The sequence below is a fragment of the Cheilinus undulatus genome, linkage group 20 (genome assembly GCF_018320785.1).
Source record: "Cheilinus undulatus linkage group 20, ASM1832078v1, whole genome shotgun sequence".
NCBI lineage: Eukaryota > Metazoa > Chordata > Actinopteri > Labriformes > Labridae > Cheilinus > Cheilinus undulatus.
The window spans coordinates 5523721-5538195 of record NC_054884.1 but is presented as its reverse complement, the minus strand read 5'-3'; the positions used below and the strand labels follow the sequence as shown (position 1 = coordinate 5538195).

The window sequence follows — 14475 nt, the reverse complement described above, 5'->3', positions numbered from 1 at the left end:
AGATTATGTGCAGTTCACTCACCTCTCAGATTTTCAAACAGATTTCTATGAAGTAATGCCATTAATTAAAAATATGTAATGTAAAATAAGTCAGTATTGAGTAGAGTCACCTTTGGCTGCAATCACAGCTCTGAGTCTGTGTAGATATGTCTCAATCAGGTTTGCACATCTAGACAATGTAATTTTACTCCTTTCTTCTTGGCAAAAATGCTCAAGCTCTGTCAGAATGTACAGGGATCAGGCATGGATAGTGCTTTTCAAGTCCAGTCACAAATTCTCAATCAGATTAAAGTCTGGGCTTTGACTCTGCCTCTCCAGAACACTCGCTTATAGTCTGAAAAAGATTGTCCTCCAGGATTTTCCTACATTTTGCTTTTACAAGCCTCCCAGGGCCGGCTGGATCATGCAGGATTTCAAAGGAGTGACAGAGACACAGGCTCGCAGTACAAAACAATGTGCCACATTCTATGAATTTTCGCAGTGAGGGCAAATAAACGCGCATCGGGTCCAGTGTGCAAGATCCGCGTATGTGACGTTTTTTCGGATAATGGATCTGAAAAAAACTCATCTGAAAATAATAGACCCAGTGTGTAAAGTCCTTAAATCAGAGTTTTCTTCAACAGTCCCATAAAGCTTTGACTGGTGAAGAACCCAGCCAACAGTTGTTGTCTGCAGAGTCTCTCCCATCTCAGCTGCTGAAGCTTGGAACTCCTTCAGAGTAGTCATAGGTGTCTTGGTGTCCTCTCTCACTAGTCTCCTTCTTGCATGCTCACTCAGTTTGTGAGGATGGCCTGGCAGATTTACACATGTGCCATATTTCTTCCATTTCTTGATGATGGATTAACTGAACTCTGAGTGATGTTCAGTGCTTTTGATTTTTTTGTATCCATCCCCTTACTTTCCTTTCAGTAACCTTTTCTCCGAGTTGCTTGGAGTGTTCTTTGTCTTCATGGTGTAATGGTAGCCATAAAATGTTGCTTCCTTGTTATAAAGTATTTGACTCTGAAATGTGTCTATATGTCCAGTTTTAGACCCATCCCCCTATTTTAATTACCAACAAAAACATGTCACATTTACGTCCATGTTAAACCCACATATGATCTGACGTGTTTTTGCCTCGTCTTCAGGGTTGGTGCTGGCACTGTGACCTTGCCGTTGCACCGCTGCCTGCTCCATGTTTATTTATTTATTGAAATAAAGTACTTGATTCAAGGTCTAGTTATGGAGAGCACAAGGCTGAGCATTATCATGCTGCCTGGCAAGGTTAGTGCTGCTTCACATTGCCATGAGTTCATCCAGCTGCTCTCAGACAGCTCAGGCTCAGACCCAGCTTCCACTGATCCAGGATTTATATCTGCATGGTCGTTTATACTGGAGCTGAACAAGATTGTGGTATTAATTGATTCAGCTTTTTGTAGAGTGATCGCTGATGATGAAGAAGCTGGGCTGAGACTCTTGGCTTAGTGACAGATAAAGGAGCCTGGGTGGTCATCAAATCAAAATATGTTGTACAGCACGGGTGTCAAACTCAAGGCGCAGGGGCCAAATGCGGCCCGCAGTGCAGTTTTACTCGGCCCGCAAGATCATATCACATCTTAATTAGAGCTGGCTCACCGGAATAAAGTCTGCAGATTTCCTCCAGTATAGAAATGTAAATTTAACCTTGAAGATTTAAAAAAATCCTTGTTAATTTATAAAAATCTGAAAAAGTAGAGAGTAAAAGTAATCAGATAAAGAGTCAGGAATGAGGGAAAGAAATCAGTTTGTGTCTTCATTTCATATTTCTATGACTAAAACTTAGGATTTTGACTTTTTAATTTCATGTCTTGACATTTTAAATTCATAATTTTGACCTTTTCTCTCATATTGTGACCTTTTAGAATCACATTTTTTTTATTTTAATCAAATCTTGACCTTTAAAGCTCCCAACTTTGTCTTTTAATCCCATATTGTCACTTTTTAAACTCCTGATCGAGAATTTTATCTCCTTTTTTGACATTTAAGAGTCACAATTTTGAATTTTATCTTCTATTTTGACCTTTTGAACTCTTGATTTTGTATTTTATCTCATATCTTGACCTTTAAACTCATTATTTTAACTCTATCTCATATATTTGCCTTAAAAAAAAAAACCTTATTCTGACTTTTAATTTTGTATTTTGACCCTTTGGACTTATAAAGTCGGCTTTTTATCTCAGAATTTGAACCTTTAAACTCATTTATTTATCTAGCATGTATTTGACATGGACACAGTAACACTGATGCTGTGACATTTGATCATTTTGATGTTATTTTTAGAAATCTTAAAATCATTTATCATCACTGTTTAATTTCCTCCCATAATTCATCACCTGTGAAAACAGGATTGACAGTTTTCAGTAAAATCCTGAACCCAAAATGGTCAAAAAGCAGCAAAAAGGGGTGAAAGTGACAAAAAGAATGAGTTACAAGCAGAAAAAATGGTCAGAAAGTGGCAAAATCGTGGCAAAAAATGAGTAAAAAGTAACTAAAATTGGCAAAAAGCAGTCAAGAGTGGCAAAATAGGAAACAAGCAGTATGTAATGGCAAAAGGTGGCTTGAATGGACAAAAAGTTGCAAAAAAGTGGTGAAAAAGGGCAAAAATGGAAAAAAAAAGTGCCAAAATGAAGATGGAAAAATTTGTGAAAAAGGGAAACAAGTGGTATTTAATGGCAAAAGGTAGTTTATTTGGACAAAAAGTGGCAAAAAATGGGCAAAAAGTGGCAAAAAGAAGGTGAAGCTATGGGCAAGAAAAACAGGACAAAGGGGGCATTTAATGGCAAAGAGTATAAATGTTTAACCAGCCTTATTTTGAAAATCAGACCCAGTGTTTCATGTTTATTTATTACAGCTGACAGAACAGAGCTTTCTGTTTGCAAAAATGATGCTAGGGAGGCACCTGGATCCTCATTTTGAAACAGAGGACTGTTTGAAATGATGTCATGTCGTCCCCTCAGTAGATTAGTCTGAGCTGTTTTCATCAGTGAGAAATTAAAAACCCTCATCTCACAGTCTGACCTCAGACTAATATGGCAGAGAGTATTTTATCAGTAATAATCATACCCTTATATTCAAATCAGAGCTGCATGAACACTAAGAGGTTTTGAAAGAACCTGTTATTAAACTCTTTCATTATTTATAGCACTATTGATGTTCATAATGCAGGATGAAACTGGTATCAGTACACAGATGTATTTAAATGGGCTGACATCATGTGCTTTATCTGCATCAGTCCATCAGTGTAGAATAGAGAAAGCTATGAATACCTCAGGAGTGCTGCACATCATCAGGACGATTCAGTAGAGATACGCTGTCAGAGTCTTAATTAATTAGGAGATATAATTTGGTTTTATCATTTCATATTTGGGCCTCGGTTTTAACAGAATCAAACTATTATATTTCTTTGGGTGGTTTTCTTTCCCACATTCTTGTTGTGATTTAAAAAGCCAAGCTGATATTAAACAAAGAACCACAAACAACCAGCTCTGCTGAGTTAAGCCAAATGATCCACATCTCTGAGAGGATACAGACTTCCTGTCATAATGAGTGAGACTGAATGGACATCAGCTGAGGAAACATGGCATTTTGGTAGCGTTTCTCTGTGCAGAAATAGCTTCTTACCCCCCATCTGGAGTCCTCAGCTGTGTCATTTACACACAAATACTCTTGTGCAACACAAAGGTGAATTTACTACTCTGCAAAGTAAGTGAAGGATCTTGGACTAGCTCATCCAATGCAGGACGGCTTATAGTAACAGAGCTTTAGCAGAACACTTAGATACACACTTGTAGCAGCAGTTCTGTACCTCTGCACATCTGTGTAAAGCCTTTAAAATGCATCAGCATAGCTAATGTCTTTGACCCTCTCTGCTTTCACATCCAGAGGCTTTTTAGAAACAGCACAAAGAAGTTTAGGAGAGGGATAAGAAGCCCGTGGATCTCATAGCTATCACTGCTTAAGCAAACTTTTCTTCTCTTCTTCGTCAGTTGTTCTGTAACGGTTAGCAAACTTCAGAGCATTACTGCCACCTAGACTGGCAGGTATTACTGACATCTGAACTTGGAGGAATTTTGTGTTTGGTAGATTATTTCCTTGTTGAAACAATGGAAATAAATCTTATGCTGTTGTAAAGTCTGTCTTTTGAATGATACCACATTTGTAAGGAACATGCATTTCTGGGATGAGCAGTAGAGCTGAGTGATTGCACCCATGAAAAATGTGCCAAACCTTCTCTGCCAATGCCAAATAGCTTATCTGGCATTGCTATGCTCTTGTTTTGAGGTTCTGGTACCCTGCTCCTTACATATGTGGTTCCATTTAAAAGTGAAATAAACAGGCTTTCAAATGGTGTAAAATTTAGTGACATGATGCATCGCTACAACAACGATTTAATCTACCAAATGTCCTTACTTTTTTGCAAGGTTTATGATTGCCTTATATTCTCCATTCAGACATACTGTAGACCAGTGGTTCAAAAATTATGTGGTGAGGCATGTTTGAGTAAAGTCTAAGTGTGCCTTGGAAATTTGTGCAAACATGCGTGATTACTGTGACTATACAACAAATTAAGATACTTTTACATGTGTTTGCACATGTATGTTTTGATCCTATCACTGTTTAAGGTTACCACTGTTATGATTATATTGTTTCAAAATTCACAATATCATAAAGTATAGAAAAACTTGTGCACTTAGAAAGGTGACATTTTTCTGTGGTATTTCTTGACGTTTTCTAGCTCTGCCAGCATTTCATTTGTACATATTTTGGATAATTAGGTGTAAAAATGCATAATAACAGGTGCAAGAAGTTTTGGATGTGCAACAGCAGATCGCTTTAACCAACAACTGTGAATAAGGCAGATATAGCTGAAAAGTACGCTGCAAAAACATATTTTTGATTGCATTTGTGTACTCCAGTTACAACCAATTGGTAAAGGCCAGGTGTGTGATGTGGATTTGAATTACCACACATTTTTACAGCAACTATACATCAACTAAAGATACAATAAATGAAGACATGGTAAAGAGAAGATTTTGCATGAACATGGAGATAGTGTACCTTGAGATTTTGGCTCGCTCTGTGCCTTGGGCAAAAAAAAAGCTTGAAAATCAGTGTTGTAGACATCATGGTACTTACACCAAACCATGACATTCTGGGAAGTATAGAAAAACTGTTACACCCCTAGGCGCAGGATGAACTGCCACCTGGATTGGGATATGGATAGTCATGTATAATTCCCCTTTTCCTTGTTCAGCCATGTTTGTTGACTGTGTGTACCAAATCGGGAGGTTTAAGCCGTAACAGTTTGGTACGATGTACAAATACCATTACATCCTCAGAGATCATTGGCTGCATGCTTTACACCAGTGGTTCTCAAACTTGTTTTGCCCAAGGCACACCTAAAGTTAAGTCAAAATCTCAAGGCACGCCATATTCAAATCAACACAAAATAGACTTTTTGAATAATATAACAGTCAAGGTGGCCCATAAGGGGGGATAAAGTGTTTTTTTTCTGGGGCCCAGCCAAATGGGGGTGGCAAAAGTGGGCAAAAGGTGGCAGAAAGGTGGCACAAAACTGGTTAAAAGTGATGAAAAAAAACCTGGCAAAATTGGGGAAAAAAAGTGGCAAGACAGAGTCAAAAATGGGTAACTTTTGGCATAGGGGGCCAAAAAATGGGTTAAAAGTGGCCAGAGACAATTAAATGTTGTAAAAAGGTGGTGAAATGGGTTAAAAGTGAACTAAAAATGGGCAAACAAAGGCAAAGTGAGTGAAAAATAGCAAGAAGGTGGTAAAATAGGTTACAAGTGGCAAAAAGGGTTAAAGTTGCTTAAAAGTGGTAAAAAGGGGTTCAAAGGGATGAAAAAAGTGGCAAAAATTGTCTAAATAATAGCAAAAGTAGGCAAAATGGGTAAAATGTGGCAAAAAGTTCCAAAAAAGTTGCTAAAATTGGTCTAAAGAATTACAAAAAAGTTGCAAAATTGCAAAAAAGCAGCAAAAAATGGTTTAAGTTGTCAAAATAAGTGGCAAAATGAGTAGAAAATTTGGCTAATTTGGTTAGAAGTAGCATGAATTGATCATTTCAACACCAATTTTAACAATAATAGCTTGCCAAATGAGGTAACTGTTAACAAGGATGCTAGCACCGATGCTACAGATCCAACACACACTGATATCATCAATAAATCACAGCTGGGGAGGGCCCTTCCTCTGGGGGTTTCCTTTCAGCGGCCCTGCCAGATCCCTATGGCATGCCTTGACCTGCCTCAAGGCATGCCACACCATTTGAGAACCACTGCTTTACACCATCAAAATTATTGATTTCTCTTTAAATATACTAATAGTTTCCTGATATGATGGGATTCAAACATGTTAGTGAAATCCTGAGTCTTAAATTAAAGGTTAACAGTGGGTTAAGATAACTCCTGGGTCAAATATCTCCCATAAAAATCACACAAACACGCAGTAAAGAGATGTTATTAGAGAGAAACCTTGATGATGTCAGAGCAGACCATGCTGACAGGCCCTGTGTGATAAATCAGCCTGATATACATTACAGATACAATCCTATTATGTTGAATTCCCATGTCTCTACTATACATTAAAGCCCATGATAAGGCTGGAAACAAAGGGACCTACATCAATGGGCTCTCACTCTACAGTAATGTACAGTAATTAGCCAATTAAAATGACGCATGGAGCCAATCAAGACCATTAAGAGCTGGATCAGAGGAGAACCTATAGGAACCAAATCTTCATGCTTAGACTATTGAGAGAGGGTCTTGGCAGGTAATTACTATGATGGTCTTCATTGTGAGCGAATAAACAAATGTATTATCATTAACACCCCACCATCACCACCACACAAACACAGTCTAAGTCATTTCCAGTTGAAAGTGAGCAGGCCTTTGCCTCCACTAAAATACTCCAGCTCTGCTCTCTCTTTTTTTTTTTCTTGGAGAAGGGCGAGGAAAAGCGAGATGATGGGCATCATTAAGATCAGTGGTGCGTGCTGAGGCGTTACGCTGATATAGCGTCCGTATGCACCGCTGTAATGTTCATTAACACTGCACAGCCCTATCCCCCAACACACACACACACACACCTCTTTATTACCACAACAGAGCAAACACAGCATTAAACAGCATTAGGAGTAAATGGATATTTTATTAATCTCATTGTCGGGTGAAGAGGAGTCTGTTAATTCGGAGCATTGACTGCTTGACCTTTTTTACTAGTGAGGAGGAGAGGGGTGGGCTTTTTTCAAGTTTGGGTTTTTTTTACTGAGGTTTTAATTTTAGGGACATGACACTGTTTTTTCTAATCATTTCTCTGCTTTTCTTCCTCTCCCTCCCCTCCCCCTGCCCTCCCCTCCTTGTCTTCCACAGCAATTTGGCAAGATTTTAGACGTGGAGATTATTTTTAACGAGCGAGGCTCCAAGGTAAGTGCTCAGTAACCTTACATTCATGAACAGTCCCTGGAATACCACATCTCCTCTGCCCTCCTTTTCTCCAGCAGCCTTCACTCCTCTCAGTCTTCACACTTAATTATGGACATATCAGTGACACATGCCTGCAGGCAGCTTACACTCCCTAGCAGGCTTCCATACATTGTGACAAACAATAAATGGTCTCACTTACAATAATTCTGACAGTCAGATTCACATGGTCTGGTTAGCTGATCGACCTATAGAATAAACAGTATGGGAATATACTTCACCCAGCTGGAAGCAAGCACGGTATCAAGTCTCAGAACACAAAAACAACACATATGAAACTGAATTTAGTCTCTATTCAAATGCAAAGTGCATCATATTTCATGAACTGGTCTCAAGAAAAAAGGTGTCTCCCAAAAGCTTCATTTGAGATTAAAAAAAAATTATCTTTGAAATATAGAACATTCTTCTAACTTTATTTCTTTCCAAATTTGGTCCAGATTGTTATAAAAATCCCATATCTATTTCTGCTGCTTTCAACGTATCCACAAAAGACTTTGCTCTTATTGAATTCCGGCACTAATGTGCACCAAACGTTTGCCAGCCAAGCGCACCTGGCCCATGCTGTGCCACAGGCCAAGTGGCACATCAGCGTCATTCTACAGCCTAATTTGTGGCCCATGTCACAGTTTAGCTTGACGACATCACCAACACCTTTAAAAACATTTGCAGCTCTATGATATGCTCACAACCAGACAACAAAATATTCAGTGTGATAAATTATAACCAACAGACTGTGCGTAATACGGCAGTCCAACTCAAATGGCCACAGAGCTGTTTCAGTGATAATGCTACAACATGGACTTTAGAACTCAAGTTACCCCATGATGTTCTTCATGTCTCTTTGATACAAAAATGTTACATAAAGGGAATGATTTGAAGGGTCTGGTTGCAGACGGTACATTTCTGATGGCCACTCTTTCAGTCCCAGCCTCAGATGAAGGAGTTCAAGTATCTTGGGGTCTTCTTTATGAGTGAGGGTAAAAGGATGTGTGAGATTGGCAGGCATCAGCAATTCTGCAGGCCTTGTGCCGGTCCATTGTGGTTAAGAGGGAAGTGAGCTGGAGGGCGAAGCTTTTGATTTACCGGTCAATCTTCCCCCCCAACCCTCACCTAAGGTCAGGAACTCAGGACAATGACTGAAGGAATGAGACTGCGAATACAAGCCGCCAAAGTTTCCTTTGGAGGTTGGCTGGGCTCAGACTTAGAGCCAGTGTAGATAAACTAGCTTGATCAAAGTGAGCTTTAGCTAACATCGCTAAAGCTAACATAGCTACATAGATAAAGTTGCTACGTACATATCTTACATAGCCTCTTTGTGAGCTTTGCTTTAGCTGTGTGAGCTCTGTTATCTATGGCCAAGTTAACTTTGAAAAAAACATAGCTAAAGCTATTTTAGCTACACAGATAACATGGATAAGCTAACTTAGCTATACAGATAACTAAGATATGTAGTTTACGTAGCTGCTTTGTGAGCTTCGCTTTAGCTATGTTAGCTAGATTAGCTCTCTTATCTATAGCCAAGCTAGCTTTAGCTAAGGCTTATTAGCTACACTCATTACATTGATAAGCTAACTTAGCAACGCAGAAAACGTAAATACGTAGTTTACATAGCTGCTTTGTGAGCTTTGCTTTAGCTATGTTAGTGTGTTTGCTCTATTATCTATAGCTAAGTTAGGTTTAGCTAACAAAGCTAAGGCTAATTTAGCCACACAATAACATTGATAAGCCAACTCACTGTAGCTATGCAGATAATGTAAATACATAGTTTAAATAGCTGCTTTGTTAGCTTTGCTTTAGCTATGTTAGCTATGTAACCTCTGTTATCTATTGCCAAGTTAGCTTAAGCAAACATTGCCAAGGCTAATTTAGCTACACCGATAACACAGATAAGCTACTTTAGCTTTGCAGATAAGGTAGGTATGTAGCTCAGGTAGCTGCTTTGTGAGCTTCACTTTAGCTACGTTAGCTCTATTATCTATAATTAAGTTAGCTTTAGCAAGGCGAGCCTGAGCAACATGAGCCTGAGCAAATATAGCTTACTTAGCTTTTCAGATAGCATGGATACTTAGCTTGCATAGCTACTTTGTTAGCTTCGCATTAGCTACATAGCTCCATTGTCTACATAGCTTATGCAGAGGGAGCTATGCAAGGTGTGCTAGTTAGAATGTTAAAAGGAGGGTGAGCTTTTTTCCTTTTAGCATACTCTTTATTTGGCTTATTTTTTGTAATTAGGTTCTGTAGGTCAGGTTTTCACCTTTTGGATTCCTCACCCTTACCCAAACCCTAAACAGAAGTTTAATCTGATTTTATTTCAAAAGTCTTATCGTGTATTTCTGTTCTGACATACAGAGTTCCCAGATGAACAGTCTGTGAGAGTGGCTGTCAGAAATGAACGGCCTCCAGTCAGACTGTCTTGATCCTTTCTGCTATCTCACTAGCTAAATAAGCTAGCAACATGTCTGCACTGACACAGCCATGCTTACTCTCCTCTAGTATTCAGCTACGTGCCAGGAAGGAGAGAAACAGAAACAGTGGCCACAAAAGAGAAAGGAGCTAGGGCATATTTTTTCAGTAAAAGATTACCAATATCAGATTACATGATTTTAAAACCAACTTGTTACATATTACTAGTTACAACAAGGCTTAAACCAGAAGCCAAACAACACACCTGCAAGGAGGCCTGTGGAGCTATGTCTTTATTTATTTATCATTCTTTAAGCCAATGATGAGAGTGTAACAGCAGCTTCAAGGTTTGTAAGGTAGCTATCTGGTGATTAAGTATGATCATTTAAAGCATACACAGAAGGGTTTATAGCCACCACGATAGCATTTAGCTTCCTGTGAAGGAAATCCACCCTCTGTTTCTACCCTAAGTACTCTGTCAGGTCTTTTTTACATTCAGTCCTGGTCCGGTCATTCCCAACAACACTAATTATTCACATATGATAAAGGAAGGAGAGTAGACTGCATGCATTTGGAAGAGGAGCAGTGAACGTACTCATACATGGCAACAAAATGTCAGAAGTATTAATTTCACTCCCACTTTTAAATGTATTTTTTATCTGCTCCCCCTCTCAAGGGCAGCTCTATGTGTTATTTATGCCCAGAGGAAGGCAGTGAATCCTGTATATGCATACAAGATCACGGCGCAGGCTGCCGTTCGCACATATTATCTGGCAAAGCAATTACAGGGCGACGACTTGCACAGGATACATAAGCTAAAGGGACAGGCAGCTCGTCCAAAAGGCGGGTCTGCCAGGCATATCAAATGGAGTGCACTCCATGCCTTCACAACATAACTCAGATATGGGGGAGCAGGGCAGGGGCAGCTGGGGTAAAGGGGCCGCACGGCACTACAAGCCAAAGGGGAATGACTAAACATGAACATTTAGAGGAGTTTACGTAGATAATAGAGCTGTTAGTGAATGAAGATGATTATGACTAGCTTATCTTTTTTGTCTTCATGGTGTAATGGTTGCCATGAATACTAATGAACCAGTGACTGGACCTTTCCAGATCACTTGGGACTCATTCACTGCACTCAGGTGCTCCCCATTTCACGAGCTGTGAGACTACTAGCACTGACTGGCTGGACCTGTGTTGAATTGGGTTAGCCACATTAAAGGGCTGAATATTTATACTGTCACTTATTGACACCTAATGTCTCTTTGAAACTTCCTTTATCTTAAAATTCTTAAAATAAAGTTTATTTCGATACTTACTACCTTAACCCTGGACGAAGCCCCGGACACTAAAGAGTTCTATAAATATTTAATATAATCTTTAAACTTCAATACTTAAAGGTACAGTGTTTAGAATTTGGCTGCATTTCGGCAAACATAAACAGTGTAAATGGGATATAATGTTTATATATGTATGTGAAGTATGTTAAAATAAGTGCACATTCATCTCCTTTAAACTTTCGTTTTCTTTTTACAAAATTAGAAAAAAGCTTTTTACATTTACATTATCGCGGGTCGCCCTCATGGAGGCTGACATAATGAACCGCCATGTTGTCTATGGCAACGTTTTGAGGACAGAAAGTGCGAAACGCGATTTTTAAATACGAGCCTGCCCGCCAGTCCTGAAAGCTACCTGGAAGGCAGGTGGAGAAGAAGACTGACCTATAATCTATAAAAATAATGGTTACAAAAATGAATGAATAAACCCTCACCTGTAAATGATGTCCGGCTCACGATCCATTTTGGTCTTCACAGGCTCTCGTCGCTTAGTGATGTGATGTTTTGGTAACAGATCGGCTCATTCTAAAATCTGAATGCTAGATGTCGCTAAAATTCTACACAATGCACCTTTAATACAGATGCCATTTTTAAAGATATTCTACATGACCATCATAATAAAAACTGTGCTTAACTAAAATAGAATTATGATGCACACCTCAAACTTAATTTGTGCATATGTTTGTGTGTCTGAGTCTACTAATTTGGTGCGTTAAGGTGCTGCAGGCATCATTTAATGGAAATTTAAAAGTTCCCGCAGAAACTATTTCACCACATGTTCAAATTCAAAGTGAAAATATTTGATATAATACAAATGCTGCTTTTTATGTTAATACAATTAAAAAGCCTGTGAATCTGACATATGTTATAAAAAGTTCATAGAGTGAGACTCCTGATTTAGATCACGTTTAGTCCAACAACACTGAAACATTTAACACAGAGCCTTTTCACACAGGCGCTGATCAATGATGGCAGAGAGGATTCTTCAGCTTTTACTCTCCGCCTGCTTTAAGCTCATCGACACAGACAGATGAGGCTCTGCAGCGGAGGGTTTGCAGGCATGTTTTACTGCATATGGGCTATTTGAGCGAGCTTGCCTTTCCAGGCCCTGGTCTGAAACTCAGACAGGGTCTCATGAGCGAGCTGCGTCCTGGGGCCTTCGCAGAGTCACGGCTGACTGATGCCATGGAGATTGTAATTGTATGGCACTTATCTGCTCTCCCACAGGGGACGGGACGTACCGGCAGAGCGACTGCATCCCACAGCACATACACATACGTACATGCAGCAGACTGCACTCTGCATGTGGAGGATTTTATTCCATACACTGATTTATTCAGGGGCAGTTGTTTGTCCTGAGACAGTTTTAGCAAAGAAGCTCAGTTCTTCTTACACAATTTATCTACTTCCTGTCTAATTGGCGACCACAAAGACAAAGGCTGTTGAGAATAAGGAGGGCCAATGATGTGTTCAGTTATATGAGTGTACATGCAAATGAATAACTACTGTATATAATAATGATATTCATTTAGGGTACGAATACTCTGTTGGTGCTCTGTAAGTGTATTGCTTTGTGTCTTTTGCTGTCTGCACCGTCGTATATTCTGTATTTCTTCAAATCTCTGCCCGTTTTACCTTTTAAGAAATTGCTTTATTATTTATTTATTCTGATATCAGGATTTATTTTTTATTGAAACATTTGATTATTAACCCAACCTTTTTTCCTTGGAGCTCTCCTACTTTTACCTGAGAAAAGCTGAGCCCCCCAGTGTCCAAGACACACAACAAGAAGTGAAAATACAACAGAATTCCAAAAAAGTTGGGACACTGTTAAAACTGTAAATAAAACAGAATGCAATGATTTTCAATTCTCGTAAGCCCATATTTCATCTGGGATTCGAGGAGACCAGTTGCTGGGATTTTAGGAGAGGAATGTCTCTCCAAATGTTTTTTAAGGACACATTCACACCAGAGCTGTGTGGTCCACTTTAAACAAACTCTGGTCTGTTTTCCCAGATGGCCCGGTTTGTTTGGAGTGGTACGAAAGCTCACACGAACTCTGGTGCAGACCATACAAGCACACACTGGTCGGCTTATAAAAACCGGGGTCTTGGTCCGCTTCCAAATGAACCCTGGTGTGTTTCATTTGAGGTGTGAAAACATGCTACAGATGTGATTTTTGCAGACACCGCCCCCTAGCTTTTGGGCTAATATTGGTTTGAAGAAAGCTGGCGCTGGGTATAAATGCACCAGACGTTTCGGCATCATGATACCCCGTCAGTTGATATCTGTGCCATCCAGGCAGAAAGCATAACTGAGCCTGGACATGGAACCATACCATCAGAGATGCAGGCTTTTAAACTGTGTGGCACTTCATCTGACCACAGAACAGTTTTCCATTTTAAATGAGCTTTGGTCTTCTGATGACATTTTGTACTACAGATGGTATATTCAAAGTCATTTCACATTAATTTTTGGATGCAATATTTGAGGACCAGTGAACCTCTGCCCGTCTTAACTTCTGAGAGACTCTGTCTCCCTAAAGTGCTCCTTTTATACCCGGTCATGTTATTGATTTGTTGCAAAATAATCTAATTGGTTGCAAAAATGCTCCTCAAGCTGTTTTTCATAAGTACCACTTACTTTTCTTGCCTTTTGTTGCCCGTCCCTGCTTTTTTGAGATACATAGCTGCCATTGAATTCAAAGATTGAACCACTATTATTCACAAAATGTTAATTCTTCTCAGTTTAGTTTTGGAATCATTGCATTTTTTTCTTTAATTTACATTTTACACAGTGCCCCAGCTTTTTTGGAATCAGCATTGTAATTAGCAACACCTGGAAAACAGAAGTGCAGCATTATCACAGCCTCCTACGATGCACACGATGTCAAGAAAACAGTTTGAATGTGTTGCTTACGGCTCAAAAGCACCACAGAAGCATCATATCAGAGCCACGAGCTGGAGTTTCTTCTAATCTGTGTTCTTGTCTGTTGTTTGTTGTTCTGTGTTCCCAGCTTTCGTTACTTTAACTCCGGCTCTGTTTCTCATGTTTGTCTAACCAGTCTCTCTGGCTTCTGCTTCTAGATCTAGACTTGCAGCTGTTTCTCATCAGAGCTTTGTGTCTTTCTCTCTCCTTCTCCTCTGTTTGTTTCATTACTGCATTTCTGGACGTCCCTCCCCTCCTCCTGTCACTTTATTTCCAACCCCCGCCCCCGTCC

General features: G+C 39.5%; 1 protein-coding gene across 1 annotated transcript in view; it reads left to right on the top strand.

The window, feature by feature from the left end:
- Positions 1-14475, top strand: part of LOC121528491 (RNA binding protein fox-1 homolog 3-like) — a 464058-nt gene that overhangs the window by 402644 nt on the left and 46939 nt on the right. The window contains exon 6 of the mRNA XM_041815974.1: positions 7405-7458. Coding sequence (XP_041671908.1) covers positions 7405-7458 — 54 coding nt within the window. The remainder of the gene's footprint in view (positions 1-7404; positions 7459-14475) is intronic.